This window comes from Dermacentor andersoni, chromosome 3 (assembly GCF_023375885.2).
Source record: "Dermacentor andersoni chromosome 3, qqDerAnde1_hic_scaffold, whole genome shotgun sequence".
Taxonomy (NCBI): domain Eukaryota; kingdom Metazoa; phylum Arthropoda; class Arachnida; order Ixodida; family Ixodidae; genus Dermacentor; species Dermacentor andersoni.
The window spans coordinates 223,624,401-223,648,893 of record NC_092816.1 but is presented as its reverse complement, the minus strand read 5'-3'; the positions used below and the strand labels follow the sequence as shown (position 1 = coordinate 223,648,893).

Genomic DNA, 24,493 nt, shown 5'->3' with positions numbered 1-24,493 from the left:
TTAGTAACTTGCGATTTGCTGATAATATTGCCTTGCTTAGTAACTCAGTGACCCATTGCAATGCATGCTCACTGACCTGTAGAGGCAAAGCAGAATGTTGGACTGAAAATTAATCTGCAGAAAACTACAGTAACGTTTAACAGTCTCGGAAGAGAAGAGCAGTTTACGATAGGTAGCAAGGCACTGGAAGTGGTAAGGGAATACATCTACTTAGGGCAGGTAGTGACCACGGATCCAAATCACGAGACTGAAATAATCAGAAGAATAAGAATGGGCTGGGGTGCGTGTGGCAGGCATTCTCAGGTCAAAAACAGCAGGTTTCCATTATCCCTCAAGAGAAAAGTGTATAACTGGTGTGTTTTACCAGTACTCACCTATGGGGCAGAAACGTGGAGGCTTATGAAAAGGGTTCTACTTAAATTGAGGACAACGCAACGAGCTATGGAAAGAAGAATGATGGGTGTAACGTTAAGGGATAAGAAAAGAGCAGATTGGGTGAGGGAACAAACGCAAGTTAATGACATCTTAGTTGAAATGAAGAAAAAGAAATGGGCATGGGCAGGACATGTAATGAGGAGGGAAGATAACCGATGGTCATTAAGGGTTACGGACTGGATTCCAAGGGAAGGGAAGCGTAGCAGGGGGCGGCAGAAAGTTAGGCGGGCGGATGAGATTAAGAAGTTTGCAGGGACACGGCCACAATTAGTACATGACCGGGGTTGTTGGAGAAGTATGGGAGAGGCCTTTGCCCTGCAGTGGGCGTAACCTGGCTGATGATAATAATAATAATCTTTGTGCTACCGTACTGAATAGCACATTCATTGAAAGCTTTTCCTTGCGCACTACTGTTGATCCTCCGGATATGCCACACTACGGATTTACCATTATGTCACCAATAACTATTGATGCTCCTGGCATTGCTAAATTAATCGAATCTTTAAAACATAATTCATCTCCTGGGTCTAATGCATTTAGTTCTAAATTCTTAAAAAGTACTTGCGCTTATAGTTCAATTACACTAACAAAACTTTTTCAGCAGTCGCTCGATTCATCAAACCTCCCTAACGAATGGAAAATCGGGAAGGTGGTCCCACTTCACAAATATGGTAATAAGCACTCACCTCAAAATTATCGCCCCATTTCACTCACTAGCACATGCTGCAAATTACTAGAACATATCATTTTTAAAAACATCGCCACCTTTCTTGATGACAACTCTTTCTTTGCTTCTGTGCAACATGGTTTCCGTCAAACATATTCCTGCGAAATACAGTTACTGTCACTCACCGATAAATTTCATTGCATTCTTGACAAGTCACCTTGCGCTGATTGCATCATTTTAGACTTCTCGAAAGCATTTGATAAGGTGTGCCATCAATCGTTGCTTTGTAAATTAAGTCCTCTTAATATTGATCTACGTCTTTAGATAGATTTAATCTTTCCTTCTTAACCACTGGCAGTTTATTTTCGCTAACGGCACAACCTCACCACTTACGAATGTGCTATCTGGTGTACCACAAGGATCCATCCTCGAACCACTCCTATTTATAATTTATATTAATGACCTTCCACCCACTGTACCTTCCGCCATCCACTTTTTTGCTGATGACTGTGCAATTTTACAATAAATAAGTAACTTCAACTACATTAATACTCTCCAGACCGATCTTAATTTGGTCTCTAACTGGTGCAACAGGTGGAAAATAGAATTAAATATTAACAAATGTAAGTTCATGCGCATTTCTTGCTGCTCTAACACTCCCCCTTCATATTGTCTTAATGGCATTCCTCTTGATTTCGTCGCATCATACCAATACCTAGGTGTACATATATCACGAAACTTAACATGGAATGCCCATACTGAATACCTGACTAACAACGCTAATCACGTTAGGGTATTTACGTTGGAACTTTTCTTCTGCTCCATTGTCCTTAAAACTCCTACTTTATAAAACACTAATACGACCTAAACTTGAACACGCATCATCTATATGGGACCCCGCACATGAAAATCTTGTACCTTCTCTCGAACTTATCCAAAATAACTCCGTTCGCTTCAGCTTTTAAATTACAACCGCACCGCAAGTATCACAGCCATGAAAACTAACCTTTCCCTCCCACCTTTAAAATCTCGCCGGAAAATCAGACACCTAACTTTATCCCACAAGCAATCCCATCACATCACGCTACACAAAGATTTTATTTCACCATCAAAATACATCTCCCGTCGCACTGATTATCGGCAGAAGGTTGGCATAAAAAAATGCAATACTAAAGCCTTCTTTCAGTCTTACCTTCCATTTGTCGAATAGAACCATCACACTCCCGATATTGCAACCATTGAAGATAATTAACAATTTCACAATGCACTAACAACCTTTGTTTATTTTGGAGAATGCTGAATTTGTGCTTTAACAAAATTCACATTATTGTATTGATTGTCTTTGTATCCTATATTACCCACTCCCCTTTGTAATGCCTTTGGCCCAGAGGGTATAATAAATAAATAAATTAATTAATTAAAATTAAAATATGCATTCCTAGGTATTTAAAGCGACACTAAAGGCAAATATGAAGTCGACATCGACTGTTTAGATACCATTCCAGAAACATTGAAATGCTTGTTAAGTGCCAAGAAGAGACTTAGTTTATAAGAAAATTGTATCTGAAGGGTTCGAATACCTTTTTCGAAATTCATATTTCCTGCCACCGGTAGCGGTGATGTTGCATACGCCATTACTGCCCTCTACTGCCATCGGTGAGTAAAACGGCGCCCGACAGACGGCGGCACCGAGCCAAGACGGAGCGGCGGATTCGTTGCTGCAGCTGCTTTTTGGTCAAGTGGCATAGACCATTCAGGCATCCCGCGACATCACATGGAAGTTGAAGTCCCTGCTACTCGCAGTTTGTGCGAGCTTCATGAGATGAGCCAGCAAAACCATCAAAGCACTATGCAATCGGGAAAGTACTGAAACGCGAAGGTGTGGGTGGCGCGGAGTCCACTGAAAACGAAACCTTTCGACCACCTGCATCGTTGTCAACGGTAATTTCAATGAGTTCTTTTTTCTAAGCATGAAATGGTACTGGACAAGTAGCACTTTATTTCATCTTATAATACAATACGAGGATGTTTTTTGCAACGAGTAGTTGAGTACTAGTGACAGAATTTCACTGAGGACTGCTTTCGTCATCGGGCAAGTGCTTGAATGTCCCGGGGGAGTCTCTATTAACATCCGCACCAAAATTGCTACCCCTCTCCCCAATAACATGGGAAAGGACAACACAGACCGACGTAAAGCCTGAGCAGACACTCTCTGGCGAGGTCTTAAAAACAAACCAGCCATCTATGTGGAAGCCGCTTGCCCGAGCAATGACCGCTGCACAATCGCTGCCGTTTATGGCTGCGGTCGGACCATTAATTTTGCTACGGTCAACACATCCTTCATTGTGGAGGCGGAAGACTCTGCAATTGCCATGGGCGCGTCCCTACCGCATGTTAAATTCATTGTGCCAGACTAAATCGGCCATAAGAAGCTACTCTATTGGGGCAATCAGCCTCATTGCAAGCAGATTTCTCAAACCACCGGACACTATCCACCTAATGTGGGTGTCAGCTCATGCCAGCAACTCAGCTAGCAAAGCATCTCACCTAGCCGGCCGAGCAGCAGATAACCGAGAGGAAGGATCACTCGACCTGGATGGTCGGCTTGAACCCATCCTCACATACCATGAATTAACTCAATTTTGCAAGTATTCACACAATGTATCTGTACCCGATCACGATTTTCTCCCGGGAGCAGGGCACCACTCTACGGCAGGTACAGACTCGATCCATGTTAAGCCCTAAAGGTTGGCTGAAAGTCCTAAGCAAGAGTTTAAACCTAACTACAGCCACTGCGAAACACTAACCGCAGGCCAAGATCACATACTTTGGGGGTGCCCATCCAAGCCCCAACGAAGAACGATTCTTCGGCAAGTTCCCAAGCTCGAGGCCTGGGAGCGTACAATCGAGATTGATGACCCAAAATGCCAAGTTATGGTGGCAGAGTGGGTTAACCGCGTCGCGGCCACATGGCCTCCACACTAGCTCCTCTGCCAGGGTCTGAATAAACGCCTCTAATAAAGTGTACTTTTCTCCCTCTCTCTTGGTGGTGCGAAATGACTCAGGATGTGAAATTGAACTGTCTCGTACTATGAGGTCTTGTATATACCCATATAAGGCCATCACTTCTATATATATATATATATATATATATATATATATATATTGGGGGGTTCGGAAAGCTGGTCGGGCCCCAGCCCCCACCCACCCATCCCGCGAAAAATTTAAACCTTCCGCCTATGCGTGTACGTCAGTTTGGTGTAAATCGAAATCTGCCCGTGTATGATTAAAACGGTTCGCATCAGCAGCGAACGAATGCAAAATCGAGCACGTTTCTAAGCAAGGAATACTTGGGAAATTACTAAAAGCTGAACGTTACTGCACAATGCCACGTAACATGTAAAAGACGATGGAACTACGATATAGACCGTCTTCGAGAGTGAAAAAGAAAAAGCTCCGGCATCAAAACGGCCCCTAACAGCAACACAAACCCAGTATTACGGCGCGCACGTCCATCCAGGCACGCATCCAATCCTAAACCCATAAATGCAGTAAAAGTCCGACTCGCAGTACATAACGCCGCGTAAGGATCGAGGCACAGATAGCTCCTCGTCATTCACCAGTCGCTGTCTCCACCTCGCGCACTTTCCTCCTGCTATTCTGGCGCTTCGGCCAACGAACCCAACCACAGTCGGATCTCAGCTGGAACGAGGGCCACGCGGCCGATGTCGTTCACTTTTCTCGTGTTTAACCACCCGGCGCTTACATAGTACTGACACGTCACTGCGTATCGTCGACACAGGGACCAACCCGGCGGCGGTGAAACGAGAAATGAAATGAGGGCTCACCTGACAGGATGGTGAGAAGAAGTCGAAAAGCGGCTTCCGAGGATCCCAAGTAGGTGGCCACCTGAGCCAGTGTGCCCACCGGTGCGGTCATGATGCACGGCGCCCAAGCAGTCGACTACTCACCACCACTACCAATGCTTTCGCAGCCAGCACGAGGATAGCTCAAGAACACCGTGGATGGCAGCAGGGAGCGACAGACAGGCGTCGTAGAGCCAGCATGCACCACCACAACTGCAGCTGATAAAAGAAAACTTCGGTCGTCAAGCTCGGCGTACTCCTCTTGCTACGGTGTACGCGTACACACTATGCCACATAGAATAATGCCATCTCAGTGGACACCTCTATGTAAGCGCACCCCTCAGACTGCGCCAGACCATTCGCTGGCATTAAAGTGTACAGGAGCCATAGAGTTTCTCACTACATTACCTAGAGGGAAATCTGGCGCTGGTGCGCTGTGGTATGCATGGGAATGCCGGTATGTTGTGACTTCGGATTGGCATCGTTCTCGGAGAGACAGGACACCTTGAAGACGCAAGACGCGCTTGGCAATCACCAGAGTTTCTCACTATTTATGTAGTGAGAAACTCTATGGCAAGCTCCGTTCCATCTAAAACAGCACGTTAAAAGCTCTTTTGGCTTTATTATTACGCAAAAACATGTTTTGTTTAACTATGAGTACTTGTTATTGCGTGTACGAATACATGTTACCTAAAAAGTATCAGCGGGCCGCTAAAGTTGGAGAACAAACAACAAGGTTCGCGCTCGCTTTGAAACAGCGCCCCCAGTAACGTTGGGCTGACGGTATAAGAGTTTCTCACTGACACCTAGAGGGAAATCTGGCGCCACCGTCTATGGGAGTTTCTTAAGGAGGCACTGTGCCGTCATGGGAATGACGGTATGGTGTTGTAAGATGATTTGTCTAAAACGTGGATATGGCTACACAAATAACACGTTCTGAAAGTAAAACCTTCATAAAATGTTTCCATTCACGCATATGACATCTTTACTCACCTACAACGCATGACCAAGCGAAGAAAAGTAAGAACAGACGACCAACTGTTTCAAAGCGAGCGCGCACCTTGTCGTCTGTCCTCCAACTTTAGCGGCCCGCTGATACTTTTTACGTAACATAAAGTCGTACAGTTAAACAAAACATGTCCTCGCGTAATAATAAAGCTAATACCGCTTTTCACGTGCTGTTTTAGTAGAAAATGAATCATTGTGACAGACGGAACGGTATTTGCCAAGCGCGTTTTCAGAGTTTTAGCAGTGCCGTATACATTGGCTGCAGATGCAGGGCGCGGACATATTGTTGCAGCCAATCTCTAGCCAATCTAAGCCAATCCTACCCCATGTAGCGCGCTTGCCGTCGTTGGCCAGGTCGCACAGCGGTCGTCGCGAACACCCTGGACGTATTGCCGTTGTCGAAATCTGAGACGCGTCGACTGTCCTTGGCCCGAGAGGCAAAACAAGTCTCCACAGGGTTTGTATTTGCCATTCTTTGTGAGGTCAGAGGTACGGCGGGACAGTAACCATGGCGCTCGTGACGGGTGCCGAGCTGCGGCGTCTGCTGCATCCGCACTACCTGGTAAACTTGCTTCTGGCGGCATGTTTCCCCGTGCTTCGGTTGGTGCGGCCATTCTGTGATGTGCTGTTTCCGGGCGGCGATTGCCAGCTGGACTTTCGTGAGACCGAGATCCTCACGTTCGTGGCCGTGGTGGTGCTCTTCCGAACGCGCAAGACGGGCGTGGTGCGCCTGCTACCTTATCTGAGTACGGCATGTATGTATGCCAAGGTAGGACACGTTCATCATGCTTTCATGCCCCTAGCGTTGGTACAAGATTATAGATATGCATCTGGCGAGTGCAGCAGCGTAGCCACAGCACGTCACGAAGACCCCAGTGGTGCTCAAGCAGCACGCTACGCTCTGCGTGAAAGTCTCCGCAGGGTCTCGTTTCTTTAGCATTGTTTCTCTAAAGAGGCAGCTATTTTTAGATGCAGTGTGTTCAACGTCAGGAGGAGTCGATTTGAGCGAGCGATTGGTTCCGTAATTGATACATTCGATTGTGGCACGTTTGTTCCTGGATGCCCGCTGAATTCGGTAGTTCTGGGTGGATGAAGCGGTTGCACCTGTTTACAGGTGGCCGGCCTGCTACTCTTCTTCTACTGGGACCCGCGGCTGGGCCTGGTGTACGGCGCTCTGTGCCTGCTCCAGCTGCTGGTGCTACCCGAGCCGCCGGCGTACGGCGGGCCGGACCCCGTCCTGTACCTGGACGCCGAGAGCTTCGGCGAGCAGGTGCAGCGCGGCGACCGGCGCGTCTGCTGGCTCGTCGCCTTCTACGCCCTGTGGAGCCCCGCCTGCGTCCAGATGGCGCCGGCGTTCGCCCAGCTGGCGGCGCGTTACGCGCTCGACAACCTGCGCTTCGCCAAGCTGGACGTGACCCGCTTCCCCGACCTGGCGCACGCGCACCACATCAGCACGGCCGCGCTGAGCCGCCAGCTGCCCACGGTGCTGCTGTTCCGGGGCGGTCGCGTGGTGGCGCGTCGGCCTGATGCCCAGGGCGGCAAGCTGGCGCCGTTCGCCTTCACCGAGGACAACATGGCGGCGGCGTTCGACCTCAACAACCTGCACCAGGAGTGCCGCCAGAACTCGATCCGCAAGAAGCCGGCCGGGAAGCAGAGCTGAGCTCACACTGTGCCAAGTGGACTGCCTTGTGAGACCAGCCGCCAGCAGTTTGCCAAGTGCAGAATTGGTGAACCACAAGACCAATCGCATGATGCTTGCAGATTGCAGGGACAGTGATTATTGGGGCAGAGCCTAGGAAATACACAATTCTATTGAGTGTGTACCATGCATGCCAGAGAACGGATCGTGGTCTGCAACATGCTAGTCAGTAGATAGCAGGTTTTGGATGCTAAGTTTGAAACGTAGGAGGCCACTCTTTCCAGTATGGTATGGAGTACCATGTTGCACATATGAGACCACATACTGGAAATTTGTACTTGCCATTTGAGATGAGCTTGCTCTGGACACTGGACAAAGTACTGGATCATCATCTACACTAAGGTCGAGATTTGGAGAGAACAACTAATTAGTATTATAGCACTGATTAGCGCTACAATTAAACATAGAGGGTTGCAGGCTACTTCATAGATGATTTGCGGTATTGGCCACCTTGGTTCAAGGAACCATGGAATGTACAGCTAAATTTTGCTTGGGTTCGGTGTTTACAGAAGTTCTCATCTGCTCTGCACATCCACGAAGACCTCTATATAAAATGAATTTGTTATTGTTGCATTCTTGTCTATTACAAATCAAGGACATCCAAAAGAGTAGGCAAACAGTTCAACATGTGAAAGGCTGTGGTGATTTTGCCTGTTTTTGCATATGAAAAATAACTTAAAATCTAATTCCTTCAAACAGGCATTCACTGTGGACTAACTCTAAGTTCTCACACTGCCCAAATGCATTCATAGAGAGGGATAACTGTAGCCCCTCCCTGTCCCAAAATTTACACAAGATTTGAATGTTGTGCCATTTGTGCATTAAAGTGTTGCCAACAAAAAAAAAAAAGACAACGCGACAGCTGGCAGTTCAGGGTTATTAAATAATGGAGCACTACACGAAAGAACAGCGTTTTTATTGTTGAGCAGTAGCTTAAGATTAATAAAAGTTTGGCAGCTACAGTTCGCAATTTTCGTACTAGATATAGTCAAAATAGTGATTGCATCTGTGAAAGAGATTGGGGTTATTTGAAGTCTACGGTTCATGCCAACAAGCCCATGATCACCCATGCCTTGGAGGAGATTGAGTGCTGTATCAACAAAGTTCAGCCACACTTATGCAAAACAGTTATGGAAAATTTCAACAAAAGAGTGCGCATGTGCCAGCAAAGCCGTGAAGGCCATTTACATGATATGCTATTCCGTACATAACCCTATGCTGTGTACTTTATGAATCAATGAAAAAGGTACAATATTTAATTATAAACTTATGTTTTCTATCAACATTACTGCTTGCATGAACTTTGGGACACCCTATATGATTGGGCATTTGAAGGTTCAAGTGCAGCATCTGCCTCAGCTTATGCAACAGTAGCTCCCAGACTTTCTTGTTTCAAGAAATACCATCACCAAAAGCCTACAAGGCATCCCACTTTGTTGCTTCAACAATGGAAATAAGACAAAATGTATGTAAACAAGCAGTTGCTCATGGAATGCCTGGGCTTTAAATTAAAGTTGTCATGTTGGCATTTTAGTCTGCAGAAAGCCAAAATGGTTCATAATCATTGTGCCATAAAGGTATCCTGTAAAATATATTTAAATAAATAAATCGGCATGAGCATGAGTGAGTACTCGGGGCAATTGCATTGATGAAGAAAATTCAACAGGGTTAAGAAATGTGAATCCCTGAAAGCTGTCTCGAGACTCAGGGGGCTTCCATGTAACCAAGTTTATTGCCTCGTAGTTTACAAGAACGTCCAGCTGAGTAGCATTTTTTAGTGTGAAATGCTCCTTTCCAACCAGTTTTTTGCAGGGAGTATCCGTAATCCAATCTAGGTAGCTTGAAATCCACTGCAAGCCATTAGAGGTGGGATCAAACCCTGGCTCCATTGGGCAGCTGTAGGTAATATGCCGATGTGCTAATGACTGAGCTCATTGGCCAGGTGCACGCCACTATGCTTTGCTTGTCATGTGATGCAAATGCAAACACTGGCTCGGAAGAGTAGTTGCTTGTGCGTGTCGTACAGGCAAGACCAAATAGCAAAAGAGAGTCCTAGGGAGAACGTTGCCACATCGACAACAATCTGAAGTGACCCCGAGCCAGAATGGCACCCATCAGAACGAGTCCTTCCAGCAAGGTCACCCATGTTTCCTGCATTGTCACAAAGACCGCAGAGGAGATGCCGTCCTAACGAAATTACTTGTGCCGGTGCTCTGGCGTTGGGTGTGTGACTGCAGTTCAGTGTGCTCCCTTTGCTGAACACCTGGTAAGGGAGAACTGCTTGTTGGGTCAGTTTGTGCCCCAGAGGCAAAGCAACACTTGGATGACAACAGCAATGGCCAGCACAGCCAGTGATTCGTCAAGTTGGATTGTCCTACTCAAGAATTCATCTGTTATTTATACACACATTTTTATCATACGTTCCATAGCAGTTGGTGGTTGTTGTACAGATTCGCCTTAGGATAGCGAGTTGGTCTAAGTTCACAATGGCATCATAAAGCACTGCAGTGCTTTGCACTTGTGCTTGTACCTCTTTCTGCCAACCACACACATATCTTCCTGGAATTCGGTGCTTTGGGATGCATTCACACTGTGCACATGTACTGCACCATTTGCATTGCACACACGATCAGATTAGGCAGGCCTCTCCAAATGTTGAATTAGCACCAACTTTTTCCGATAAAGCGAGTAGGCCTTGTGTGAAGGCGATAACATAATCCTGATAATTTTGTCAGAGAAATCACCAGCAAGAAATAAAACAATGCTAGTCTGTTGCTGCACTCATGCTTTGTGTGCCACATGCAAACGATATGTGTGCTGATCAAGAATAGAATACTGGGCAAGTTGGAATAGGATTCATGAAGCGGTGTTCACACATGGGACTTCTGCCGAGGATATTGGGTTGGGCCATCCATGATGTTTCCAGCGAGCCTCCTCTCCCTGCCCCGCAAGTACCAAAGTAGTGCGCTGAGCAGATGCACACGCGAAGGCTGGATGCATCTCCGGGGATAGGGTAGCATTTGCAGCTCTCAAGCAAGTGTTCTCCTCATCCCCGTGCCACCTGACGAAGGTGTGATGTCGCGGTGACATGGTGCACTCTCCTTGCAGGGTAGTGGCAGATTTCTCCTCATAATGTACAGTGCAGAAAAGACACGGACAAGCCTATGTCGCAGCACTCTGTCCGGTCTCATAATGTTTTCTGGCATGTTTATGTGCTGTAACAGTACGAAGAATGCTCCACAAACTAGCCCACCAGCAAATATTATTGCAGTTGTGTGTAATATTCGAAGCACACTCCACTGCATGGGGTTGCTTGCACCCATGCAGTGGAGTGTGAATCTGCTTTTTGAACTATGGATGCGCAGATTCCTTTCTTAATATTAGTGTTTTATGTCTCTAGCAGAAGCTGCTAGATGGCTAATTTGCTGCTTACCATTACGCACTTAATGCAATCTTGACCTGATCGAAAAAGCGCCAGCAGCTGAAATCCTCAATGAGAAAAAAAGAAAGGAAAAGAAAAGGGCATTTGTCAAAGGTTCGCATGCTCAAGCCGACTTGACAGCCAGTCTAGTAATGGGACTCTTCTTTGATCTTCATCAATTTTCCTGCTGGATAGCTGAATAAACTCTGTGCAGTCATTACCATACAGCGATCCAAAATATGTTTGTTCCGTGACAGGTGGTTTTGTTGTGAGGCCTTGAGTGCAGGCTGCCTTAATTCATCTTGGGGAGATAGTGGAAACAAGAGAAGTATGTAATATTTGTGCCTGCCCAATGCTTTTTCTTTAATAATGGTTTCTGCCCTTTCCTGAATACCAACCTACAAACTTAGCCAACCATGTATAAGACCACTTTGTTCTGGCGTACCAACACTGGGCTGGTGTAATGTAATAAGTCCATTCCAATTTTTCACTCCACGCTTTGTCATTAGTCTTTCTATGTTACAACCAGGATTGGTCACTCACAAGCAGTGTAAAGGAATAGAAGTCGGCAATAAAGAACCATTACCTTGCGTAGACCATGGCCTTTAGACTTCGCTGTAGCTGTGCAATTTTCATTTGAATAAAAAGTCTCAACTTGATTCTTTGTGGCTTCATCACTGTGATCATGAAATGGTCAGCACTAGCATCACACCTTTGCAAAGACTGGCAAGACTACTCACTTCCAGCCTTGGCTATGCTTTGCAAAGACATGATCCTGTAACATAGGGAAAGCTTCACAGACCTCGTGTGGCACAGAGTTTATGCGTTAAATTCATGCTGAGCAGCTGTGCACCAACTGGCCTGCACCATCAGCCTTACACCTTTTCCATGGCATTCACCCTGCATGCAGATAGCAGCATGAGGGTATTGTGCAGTCTATGATATGCGGAGTAAAGGGTGCATGTCACAAACTTATTGCACTCCTAAGTTTGAAGGCCACAAGAGGAGAATATTTAGATAGCTTGGCAGATTGCTCTGTTACAGACCTACTAGCCTTATAATTCAAAAAACACTGCACTAATAGCCAAGAAACAGCAAAATTTTAAGAAAAACACTAAAAGTTATTTGATTATTCAATATATTGACTGTTTATGTAAGGTTTGCAGACTTTGTTCTGTACAGGTGCTGTGAACAGCCACTTTTATCTATATGGGGTGTTTATTAACATAATTTCTTTTTTATATCACTCATGATATGCAGCACAATTTTACTTCTTGAGCTAGATACTCTCAGAGGCAGATGTTATTTGCACAAAAAATTAGAAATGAATGTTTGACTAATTCACAAAGATTTGCTAATTTCAACACTTATGACGTTACAACACATTTCGCATTTTAGAAATGTAGACACTGGCTTTTAAAGGCATACCCAGTTCAAACAATTCTGAGGATGACACAAGTTTCAAGATATGCATTCCCAAAGTTTGCAATGCTTGCATTGCAAACTTTGATGCGGCGTCATGATGCGACGTCACATCGTCCACTTCCGGTTGTTTTGGAGCCCGCCCCCGCGAAACCTCTCCGCTAGCTGCTTGGCCGTCGACCCCAAGCGAGCGCTATCGAAGCTGCGTGCGTTGCGAGCATTCTGTCTTAGCGCCGAACGTGTCTGGTATTCCGGTAAACACACACTAGCTGAACGTTTCGACGGAACGGTGGAGGCATAAACAGTGGCGTAGCTAGGTTGTCTGGCACCCGGGGCCCATAGGTCTCCTGTCGCCCCCCCCCCCCCCCCCGGGTGTAGTCGAGGAAGGCGAGGATATCGACAATTTCCGGGTTTCAGCACCAGTACAGCCGCCTTGCATACCTCGCACGTCCCCCGGCTCCCCTTCTCCTTCGCTTTCTTTCCCAGAGATCGCGAATGCAGCAGGTATTGGCGGCGAGGAGTTACGGAGTCGCCATCTATCGGAAGCGCCTTGCTGGCGTAGTTTGAGGGATCACGCGGCGCGCTCCTCATAGGTTTTGCTGTCAGTGCTCAGTGAAAACACCACGCGGGAGCTCTCCCGGACATTTCTGTGAGTACTTTCGAAACGAGAGAAAGTTTTTACTGTCTAAATAAAAATATTGGGCAAACTGAAAGCACAGAATCGTTTACAGACGCTATCTCTTTACCGAATACGTAAAGTGAACGCCACTGTGCGCAATTGCAGCAATGGAGTCTCCCGAACCGGCTTCTTGCGTGAAAGGTAGGCAAACGCTGAGAGCAAACTATGTGAAATATGTTCTTATAGTGTTGGTATAACTAAATGGAGCGTAATAGAATGAAGCCTCAATGCAGCGATCGCACAGCTTCGCAGCGACCGACAGCGCGTCTGCATGCTTGTCCGCGCACTGTTTCGCTTTCGCCGCGTGCGCGTTTTCGCACCGTGCCATGAGCTTTAGGCCGCAGAATATGAGCATTTGACAGTTTACAAGCAACCATTGTTGCGTGTGCGCTATCAGAGCTGTTCAAAAATAATTTCGTTGTAGAGACTTCGACGCCTATATCTACGGCGACTGTGATGTGCCATCGCGACGATTTAATCTTTTTTTTTTTCTAAATTCTTGGACATTTCAATATTATTTCTCGAGTTGCGTCGGACTATATGTTTATCGGTGTTCTCAGTGTGCGATTTCGCGCTGCTTCTTTTTTTGTAATCCAGTGCATTATTTCATAACACAAATATGACCATATGCCATGCTTTCTTTTTAATGTGCTTCTTACAGCTCTCTTTCCACTCCAGTGAACTTGCCAGTATCTATAGCATAGAAAAGTTCATAAACCAAACCGTCATGACATTAGTCGGGCAGTGGACTCGGGCGAGCGTCTCAGGGCGCGTTTTCCGAACATCGAAGACCCGGCGCCGTGGCATAAATATTCCTCGCGTCTGCGCTTGCTGCATACCCGAGTATTAGCCGATGACTGTTTGCCGGTTTTATGTTTCGCGAGCCAAGCTTCACGCGGCTTCTTTTCCTGCGGCTACGTATGAATAAGGATGACACCGGGCTCCGTTGCGTACGTCCGGCACTGCGGCACTGAGCAGTAGCCTACCATGTTGCGCGCCTTCAAAGGCACCCACGACCTATTGTAATGCTTTCAATCGTTGTAAAGGAGACACTCGAAGCGGGAAAATCTCGCCACTAAATGAAGACCGCAGCGTACGAGGGAACTTAAACTCTCGTTTCCAGCTCGCTTCGGCGCTCCCGAAGCAGCCGACGTGGCCGCTATGTCCACGTGATCCCTAATAGCACGTCACACCGATGGTGGCGCCAGCTTTACAGTGGTAGAGCTCGAGGCCAATACACGCTGTTTTTTCTGCGCCAAATAACACAGGGTGCTGCACTGATAACTTGTGATAAGCGCATGTGCACATCTTCTGTCAGACTGTAAGGCTTGACAACCAATATAAATGCGGCATCGTGGCAAACACGGCTCACGTCACAAGAAAAGAAAAAACATTTTTGTAAACTTTTAATTACCAATTTTAACGGGAACATTGCATTTGCAATATTGAAGGCCGACATTAATATCTTGCCCAACAATAACTTCACAAAAATTTGGAGGACGCTTAAGCTTCGCCTTCAAGAGTGGAACGCGACAGCGTTCCCGTCGACCCGCCAAGGGGTGAAGACGCGCTACGGCGCAGCGACTACGCGCCCCGCATCGGACGCGGTGAGCGTCGAGCAACGCAGCGTTCGGCGCGACAACGAAATGTGCGCCTGAGCAAGCGACGCACGCCTGAGCCTTAGAAACAGCTCGTTTCTAAGGCAACACCGCGTTCACTAGAGGCGCTTTTGTACCGCTTTGAAGCATCGAACTCGTGGCTCAGTGGTAACGTCTCCGTCTCACACTGCGGAGACCCTGGTTCGATTCCCACCCAGCCTATCTTGCAAGTAGTTTTTTATTCATGAAGTGCCTGCTGGGATTTATCGCTCACGGCCAACGCCGACGACACCGGCTTTTCTGCGACACGAGCTCCTTAACGCTGTCGCGTTAAAATCGTCGTAGGTACTATGGCCCGCAGTATTTTGGCTGTGGGCAGCCCTGAACGAAAACGAAAATTAAATTGTCTCAGTGACGCTGATCTCCCCACCATATTAGAAAAACGGAAAACGCCAACTGCCTCCCTGCTGCGCGGGCGCCAATGCTATGACAATTACTAGTTCTCTTCATTCTGATCAATAAAGCCTTGTTTTCATTGGCTGCTATACGGACAAACGTGATTATCCGAGCTGCGGTACCACCAAAAGATTGGGAACAGAATAGAGCAACGCTTCGCGTCGATTCTTGGCGTCACCATTAAAAAGAAGACCGCGATGAAGCCCGTGCCAGCGAAACCTGTTGGTCTGCACTCGCAATGGAGATGGTTGAGGGATCAACGTACGTCACTGGTCCACTATTTCATATTTCTTTCGCTACTGCCATACTTGGCGCCGCCCGCAGTGCCAAAGTACTGTAGGTTGTAGCACTCAAAACGGTTTTGTATAAGAAGTTTTTGTTGAGTTAATAATATGACTTTGAGTTCTCAATTCTCGAATTGAAGTGCTTCCTCTATAAGTACAAATTACGGAATTATTAAGGATATGGTTATTACTTATCTGCCATATTTTTCGTGCTACCGAGTCACAAAAAGACATAAATCACAAAAAGACATAGCTTCATAGAATCTCGATCGGGAAATATCCTTACAAAATTTACCTTTCTTTATATAAAATTCTGTGCAGCTGAAACAGACACTGTACTTGTGACATGAAGTCACACAACAACAACAGTTTTCTGAAACTTTCGAGGGTAAGAAGGAAAGCGTGAAACATAACGGCAGGTTTCGCAGCCGCTTCTCGGAGTGAGCGGGATAGGGGAAGTAAAAGCGAGCCGGACATCGCGGCGGGCCCGCGACTACAGCCTGTCGAGTCATACGCCGCCAAACTCTTCGGCCGAACCGAGTCTGAAGACGATCCAGAGAATCCCATTCGCGACTTTTGACGGCCCCTCTTATGCAACGTCGCTCTCAACGAATGCTTCGTCGTAAACGCGCGCGCCGGGCGCGCTGGTTGAACGCCCTCTTGCTGCTGTCTTTGTTCGTCTTCGCTGCGCGTTCTGAACGGAAGAGGTACCCAAGAGCCCCAACACTTTACAACGCCTCACTGTATGTTTAGCGACTCCTGCTCCCAGCATGAACGCACAGCACGATCGCACCCCACATGAAACGTTCCGCTAAAGCGAATAGTTTAGTGACCTTATTGCGAATTAAAGTTTTTAGCCCGAACATTCGTGCAATTGTTTCGTGGGGTGTTGGATAAAGCTGCAGCCGACAATTCTGCGGCGCAACGCATCGGGTACATGAGCTCGGGCTACTGGATACTGGAGCATTCTTTGCCATTTGCGCCCAGTCAAGCCGGCGGAAAGAGGGTTGTCTTCAGGCGTATGACACCCCCCCCCCCACTGGCCCCTTGCACCCGGGGCCCACGGCCCCCCGGCCCCCCCTGTTGCTACGCCACTGGGCATAAACTCAAGCTGATGAAGGAACTTTAGCGTAGACGTACGTGAGCTGCCTGATTGGTCTCCACGGTCCAGCCAACCGTTGCCGCAGAGCTTAACCAGCCAAAGAAAGCTAATATTGCTCTAACCAAGCGTAAAACATTTTAAACATATACAAAAACAATGTGTTAACGATTACACTTCTGCGAAAAATTTACATCAGCAGCAAAGAAGAATTCATTTTGTTACTGCTACTGTGTGTGGTTGAGCTTTGTGCCACTAGGTGGCTGCACCGTCACATTTGCGCTTTTGTTTATCCCCTGAAACGACACGCAAGGGGACACGGCCAGGCCCTGTCCCCTTGCGCTTACCTTAATACCGGACTCGCGAAACAGTATTGCGTTAGTAATCTTCCGGTGGAAAGTGACGGCCACAATCGCGCAAATCCTGCGCCGATCGGATAGCGGCAGTCCGATACGCTGCAGCCAGTACGCTCGTCTACTTGCTTGCAGAGGGACACGATGTCGCAGCTTGACATATTGCCAGTCGCTACGTTTGCAGTCCACAACGCAACAAAGCCGAATCATAGCGCTGGCGAAAAGACAGACCGACACTGACGGCGGAGCTCTCGTCAAAGACGGAGCACGTTGTAACACAAGCAGACGACACTTGCTGTGTGCCGGAAGTACTTAAGTGTACTGAAAAATTGTTCTTGTGCATTTTCTTTATGTTACTTTCTTTTTATGAAAACAAATTAACTAATATTCCAACTATTACAAACATCATTAGTTTACTATAAAGTAGGAAAAATTATCGATCACGCGCCCTGGTCAGCCAATCGGATAGCTCACCCCACTGTCGTCATATGGGTGATTTTCGTCATATGGGTAGGACATGGAGGAAGGAAACTGAGGAGAAGCCACGGAGGAAGGAAACTAAGGAGAGGCCCTACCCCCTCCGCGCGCTAGGAGAAAAGTGTGGCGGAAATGACGTAGTAGGTTCTCATTTTTTTTGCTGCCTTTTTATTTTTTTTTGTTGTATGGCCACGCCTTTTGGGCCACAATGGCGGCGTTGTTATGGTTTTGAGCGCTCACACGTGTTGCTCTGGTAGGTTTCGGGCCGTGGCAAAGGCGCTGAGTGGGCGGGTTTGCGTTAGTCACCGTGTCTTGTTGCGCTGTGTTACCTGCGCTGTGTTCTGCCAGATGTTGCGCGAGCGCGCGCGCTCCGCGCGCGACACCACGCGCAGCGCCGCGTGGTTTCGCGAGAGATGTAAACAAGAGAGGAGGGTGGCCCAAAAGGCGGAGCATCGCCATGAGCAACGCCAAATTCCGGCTTCACTTTTGCTTCACAAAGAGTGACGTCAGGGCCTCTCCTTTGTTTCCTTCCTCCGTGGGAGAAGCCCTGTATACCCCCTCCCATAGAGTTCCCCCTCCGCGCGCTAGGGAATAAGTGTGGAGGAAGTGACGTAGTAGGTTCTCCTTTTTTTTTACAGATTTTTTGTTTCTTTGCTGTAGCGGCCACGCCTTTCGGGTCACAATGGCGGCTTTGTTATTGTTCTGTGCGCTTGCTCCGTAGGTTTCGTACCGCGGCAAAGGCGCCGTGCGGGCAGGTTTGCGTTGGTCTCTGTGTTTTGTTGCGCTACGTTATCTGGACCGTGCTCTGCCGGATGTTGCTGTGGCCAGGTGGGACAGGAGGAACTAAAGTTCGTGAAATGAACGCGCATGCAACGCTGTACGCAATGTACCGCGCCATTGCAACGGCAACGGACGAAGGAATATCCGCGAGAAATGTTGCCCTCTTTGGCGGAATCATGCTAACGTGCTAACGATTGTTTAGTATTGCTGCGGAGCACGCGCGGCCGAGCAGTATACGGTTGCGCGCAGCGCGGCGTGGTTTCGTAAGAGATGCAAACAAGAGAGGAGAGCTGGCCCGATAGGCGGAGCAACGACATGAACAACGCTAACTTCCGGCTTCACTTTAGCTTCACGAAGAGTGACGTCAGGGCCTCTCCTCAGTTTCCTTCCTCGGTGGGGTAGGGGCGGCATAAAATTCCGCCGAGCAGTGTGCTGCGATCGACAGCGATGTAAATTTTTAAAACCTTATAATATATTGGCTAATAAATTACACGCTTTGAGCGGAGCACTTAGATATGTCAATTAATGATCAGAAGGACCTACTCTAACGGCTCAGTACGTTTGTAGAAAATCGTTTCAGGGTCCCTTTAAGAAACCTCCATTGTGCCTAGGCAGACTCACATATTTAAAGGGACACTAAAGTGAAAAATGATTTCTCCTGCATCAGTAAATTACCGTTCTACAACAGCAAAAACAGCACTCTTACAACGATAAGACGTTTGGTAAGCCAGAAAAAGCGCAAGAACGAAATACGGGTGGCGCCGCCTACTTAAGTTCCCGCACCTGGGGGCTGTGACGTCTTGCATTTTGATGGCATATTCTAGGGCCTACTAATTATATATAGCGGTACAGATTGACTACATTGTGTTCTAAAGGAACCAAATATTAAACATGGCAAGTTTCGGGAACCTTTATTTAGCCAACGCGGCCCAAATGCGAAAACATACTTTGGAATCCCTGACGTCAAGCTGACGTACCGGCGCTGGGGTTTCGGCGCGAAATTCAAATACTGATACTTGGACCTTCATTTTCTCATCTAATAATCAAACTATATTTTTGAAGTGACTGATTACAGGGTTCTCAGACAATGCTTCATTAGGGTAAACTAATTGTTTCGCTTTAGTGTCCCTTTAACGCGTGTTGTAAGCGTTTGTTCCCTAGGCATACCGGCATTCCGCGCGACGAGGCAGTGGGCACGGACGCCCCATTTGGTGATCGCTGTATCTAAAGGGGCAAGGTTCTGGCTAGTGTTTATAAGTCGCGACGATAGATTGCGTTTTTTACAGGCACTGTTCCAGGAGGGCACATGTAACCGGCAAACGGAGGCCTCAGGAGAGCACTTGAGGTTATAGTAAAGCAGGCAGCGCAGGATCTCCGGGCCACCCAAGCGGTAGCGGGCGGATCAAAGCTGGAAGCAGGGCGACCCGTGGGTTGGTGCCGCGGCGGTCGAAGCGTGCCCGGGGGTGTTTGCATAAAAAATTGGCTGTGGCTTAGCTAAGGTTAAGCCCAGGATGCGAAGCATACTAGCCTTTATTTTAGTTGTTGAACCACTGTTTAGCCTGGTGAACTGCTGTTGCTTGGCTATATTTGGTTCGGCTAGACGAAGAAACAACTCATGCGTTACTCTGCTTCGCCTTCAAGAGTGGAACGCGACAGCGTTTCCGTCGACCCGCCAAGGGGTGTAAGACAATGGGCTACGGCGCAGCGACTACGCGCCCCGCATTGGACGCGGTGAGCGTCGAGCAACGCAGCGTTCGGCGCGGCAACGAAATGTGCGCCTTGTAGGATTTGTCGGACGTAGCTGTAGAGATGAACTTGGGACGACAGGACTAGGCGAGCAGGATTTAATTGCAGGATTTACATTTAGAACAGGACATACATTGGCAGCGTAGCGCGACTCCCATATGGAGCCCGCAAAACTAACATACAGCAAACAGTTTAGGAGCACACAGCTCACTAGTACATTTCGAACATGACAGAGCATTCAGCTCCCGACAACGACCACGACACGAGCACACCCCAGCAGCCGGCAAACGCTGCTTATAAGCTCTCCGCTTGACGTCATAGTTCGACGTCATCGTTCGGACGAGGACGGAGCAGGAATGGAGGGTGAGGTGTGCCGGCTTGGAGGATGAGGTGTGCCGACTTGGAGGATGGGGTGTGTCGGAGCAGGAATGGTCGGGAAGGTTCGTCCAAGCATTGTAAACTCGCCGCCGCCCCGCACTATGGCTCATACACACAAAGGCACACACATTCGAACCCATACACACAAAGGCTCCGGAGTCGACGACCGAGGGCTTCGTAAAACTGCTCCGTCTCGGGTGGTGCGGCCAAGTACCAATTTCCGGAGTTGATCGTGCGCCACGTGGCTGCCTGCCGACCGCAGCTCTCGGAAGGGCGCTTCGACTGGTGGGCTTGGAACACGTGCAGCGGGCTGAAAGCTGGCTCGTTGCCACCCCGTATGGCCATTCTTAACAGCCTGAGCAAGCGACGCACGCCTGAGCCTTAGAAACAGCTCGTTTCTAAGGCAACACCGCATTCACGAGAGGCGCTTTTGTACCGTTTTCAAGCATCGTACTCGTGGCTCAGTGGTAGCGTCTCCGTCTCGCACTCCGGAGACCCTGGTTCGATTCCCACCCAGCCCATCTTGCAAGAGTTGAGCCAAAGCCACCTAGAAACAAGCGCAGCTGCTTATATACCGCCGCGAGCGACGGCGCGAGTTGGAGCCCCGTTTCTCCTCTGTCGTGACGTCACGGTGTCACGTGGTATGGCATGGGGTCACTAAAGGTCATTGAAGGCGACACCGCCGCGCCTGAGGAGCTGGGTTGAGCTCTGGTAATATGCTTCGCATAAAAATTGGCTGTCCGCGATAGCGGACAGCCGATCCAATACTTCCCTGGCACGCGCAGGCTTCTGCGAGTCCCAACCCACGGACCAGTCCGGGTTATAGCTTTGATGTCCGCGTTGTCGCTTTGGTGTCCTGGAGGCGCCGCCAATACTGCGAAATAATGACACGTTGATCTATTTAAACACGATTTCATAAGTATATTTGCTTAAGCCGCCAACTTGCGATCAGCACTACGGCGCCCCGCGACTTCTGCCGGCACGCCTAGGGACAAGCGCATACAACAGGCGTAAAGGCTCAACCAGACGTACGCGTTCTAATGCGCCCGCACGCGCCGCACCACGCCTGGGCGCGTACGGCGTCGGGCGCGTACGGCGTCAGGCGCGGAGGCTGTTTCGCGTGTCGGCGCGCGGCGGCGTGGAGACCTACAACCGCTAGAATTTTTGCGCCCGCGCCGGAAGCTACCGCTCGCGTCAGTAGCATGACACGCCTCACATGACCACGGCAAGCCAACGTCACTTCCGAAACGACTCTTCGCGCGACGTTCAGGCAAGCCCGGGTCACCCACGAGACGGTCATTAGAGGAAACGCCAGTTCACGGGATTGGCCAGTCGTTTCAGCGGGTGCGAGAGAGAAAATCTGGGGGCGTTCGCGCTTGAAATTTCTCCCTTTGCCTAGGTACCACGGAGGAGCAGTTTCTTTGGTCGTTCTGTCCCTAGGCGTGCCCTGGCGTGCCGGCATTTTGCCATGTGTCGGCTGGCGATCTGTGCGTCGCGTACAAGCACGGTGCGTACAAGTTTTTCTCGTGCGTCTCCTTGGGTGTTGCTGGCGCAGTGCACTGGCGCGAACGATTGTTGTCGTTTGGTCAGTGGTCTCCCGTGAAGGCGAGTATGATATGGCGTTGCCCTGTCACTAGCAGTGTCACACGTATACTTCTCATCGCGATCGGCACCGATCCGGATCGAAATTCTCGACTGTGATTGGGTCTCTCGCTCATTTTGTCCAAAGAAGGCAATCACGACCGCGAAATTCGATCAGGATCGGGCGTGATCGCGATGAGCAGTGAGCCGGAACACAAGATACACACACAGCGCACACTGTCAACAATTTCATTGCGAAAGCATTGCGACCTTTGAAGATTATAGCATGGCACTAGTCACTTGATAGATATAGCATATATTACATATATAGCAAAATATATAGCATCTTCACAGTTTGCCCTGTGTGTGCTTTTTCGTTCCTTGCTTGTGCCCCTGTCACACTGGTATCTTACCGTCCTCGCGAATTTTTCCATGCGTCGAACGCTTCGAGAGGGCTCAGTTGCGCGTTATTAAATTGCCATAATTTAAATATTAAAATACTACTAACTTGTAGCGTGGGGTCTCTTTTTCACGTTTCTGTGTCTTCGTCCGCTTCCGCTGCTGCCTTAGTATGTCAAACGGCAAACTTCTGACTGCTGTTGCAGAAGTCTTGGCGTCACAAGTTGGCGGCTGGACGTAATAATATTTATATTAAGTCCAGCACGCTTAGGCCTCCGCCACTCCAATCCTACGGGCCATCCTGCTTCCAGCTTTGATCTCCCCACTACCCCTTGGGTGTCCTGGGGATCCTGCGCCGCCTGCTTTATTATAACCTCAGGTCCTCTCCTGAGGCCTCCGGTTGCATGTGCCCTCCTGGAGCAGTGCTTGTAAAAAATCCAATCTATCGTCGCGACTGCAAAAGCGACCCGCGACAACAGTCACAAAAAGCGACAACACCAGTCAGAACCTTGCCTGTCGAACCAAGTCATTCTCACCTAATTATTTAAATGATTAAGCAACTTCTGTAGGTGTCGGTCAATGTCATATTAAGCGACTGGCGAATTTGTTCCCTTTACTGGACGGATCCTGCATCTCGGCATGCATGTTGTAGCTGTGTATTCGTATAGATGTAGGAGCTCGGTGGGAGATCTATTAGTGCAGGCAGCATGCGCTAACACCATGTGGCAGCAGATACTGCTTGATGATTTCTAGTATATCATACCCGCGCGCAGCTATCGTGTGCGCCACAGCCCTTATAAGTTATTTGGCTCAGCCATAAGTTCCAGCTTTGCTCCGACACCACGTGAGTGCTGGTTTCCCATGTCTGTCTGTCCACACAGTTCTTTAAGCTGACAATGACCGCTGTCATCATTGATTTTCATTTTTCGTTGCCAGGATCGTGATCCCCATCTTCACATTGCATTAGTACAAATAATAAGAAAACTTTGACCACTATTGTCACCACTTTGATTAAAGTTCAGGTCCCTGCAATAATGTGCATTTCACTCTATATCTATACATTTCTTTTCTTGGGAGTTCTTCGAAAGTATATTTTTTTCACTAGAAGGTTGGTAACAATGGGCACCTCACCGTCATGGGCTACCAGTTTGGTGCAATGTCCTACTCATTATAAAAATCTTATAGATGGATCGTCATTTGAAGAAAACCAATTCTTTAACAGATGGTCCATTCTGCATTATGGTTCTACCTACCTGTCTTCTACAAGCTATGCATTCACATATGAAAGAACTGTATATAATGATAGTGATGAAGCGGTGTATCTGAAATAACCTTTGACATCATCACAGGAACTTGGAAACAGGTACCACATAGTGATAACTCTGATAATCATTAATCATGTCTTATACATGGCTGGACATGTTTTCGTTCGCTTCTGGCCTTCCTTGGGTCACATGATATTTTCTGTACCTCACAATGAGACCTTAAAGCATAGGCATCTAAGGCTTTCACCTTAAAACGGAAAGACGCAAAATTGATTGCTTCAATGTTGCTTCCCATGAAAATGAACTACGTGTACTTTGTTTAATTTATTCACTTGAGAAATGCACATATAATACCATCCATGTTAACATAGCAGCATAGACGGTGACTATGTGGGGGGCTCCGGGGCCCGAGCCCCCTCCAGAGATTTTCAGGGGGTGGGGGGCTGAGCCCCCCACCCTGAAAAAAAAATTATAATCTTGGTCCCCCACTTGATTAATGGCTAGCGTCATTACTATTGTAGTGTTGATAGCTCAGATATGTTGAAATAATTTTTGCTCTTCAAAATGAGAAAACACATGACATTGCTGAACTGTGGCTGTTCGTCAACTCTTGATATTAAACAATAGAGAATCGTCTTACCGCCCTCAAATAGTTTGTGCGCGGTTTACAAGCTGGAACATACATTCAACTAACTTTCTCCTCAAAACTTAATAACCGCTTCTCAGAATTACAATATTGAAAATTGTTCGTGGCAGAACAGCCCTTTTTGCATCATTTTGTGGAGTCTTGATAATAGCAATCCCTTGCTATTGAAAGTTGTAACATTCTTTTCATTAACATTGAAGTTCGAATGCTTTCAAGTCCTTTTAAATAAAAAAA

At 47.9% G+C, this 24,493-nt stretch overlaps 3 protein-coding genes across 8 annotated transcripts in view; 2 read left to right on the top strand and 1 right to left on the bottom strand.

The window, feature by feature from the left end:
- nes (lysophosphatidylcholine acyltransferase 3 protein nessy) overlaps positions 1-5,352 on the bottom strand; it is a 230,219-nt gene extending 224,867 nt beyond the window's left edge. Inside the window, exon 1 of the mRNA XM_050183807.3 lies at positions 4,951-5,352. Within this exon, the coding sequence (XP_050039764.2) occupies positions 4,951-5,041 (91 nt within the window). The 5' untranslated portion in view covers positions 5,042-5,352. The remainder of the gene's footprint in view (positions 1-4,950) is intronic.
- Positions 5,353-6,289: 937 nt separating this feature from the next.
- Positions 6,290-11,755, top strand: LOC126536850 (thioredoxin-related transmembrane protein 2 homolog). The gene is made up of 2 exons (XM_050183872.3): positions 6,290-6,745; positions 7,091-11,755. Exons 1-2 carry the CDS (start codon positions 6,485-6,487, stop codon positions 7,634-7,636), a joined length of 807 nt encoding a protein of 268 aa, XP_050039829.1. The 5' UTR covers positions 6,290-6,484; the 3' UTR covers positions 7,637-11,755.
- A 9,910-nt stretch (positions 11,756-21,665) lies between these two features.
- Positions 21,666-24,493, top strand: part of LOC140216837 (uncharacterized) — a 28,258-nt gene continuing 25,430 nt past the window's right edge. For 2 of the 6 annotated variants that reach the window (XM_072287422.1, XM_072287421.1), the window contains exon 1: positions 21,666-21,875. In XM_072287422.1, coding sequence (XP_072143523.1) covers positions 21,837-21,875 — 39 coding nt within the window. In that variant the 5' untranslated portion in view covers positions 21,666-21,836. Of the gene's footprint in view, positions 21,974-24,493 lie in introns of all 6 variants that reach the window. The other 4 variants (XR_011893537.1, XR_011893535.1, XR_011893538.1 and 1 more) reach the window with 3 other exon arrangements.

What these genes read in the sequence shown, in the direction of transcription:
- LOC126536850 (XM_050183872.3), top strand. Translation starts at nt 6,485, where the DNA reads ATGGCGCTCGTGACGGGTGCCGAGCTGCGGCGTCTGCTGCATCCGCAC. An exon ending in CGGCATGTATGTATGCCAAG is followed by an intron (nt 6,746 to 7,090) that starts GTAGGACACGTT and finishes ACCTGTTTACAG; the next exon opens with GTGGCCGGCCTGCTACTCTT.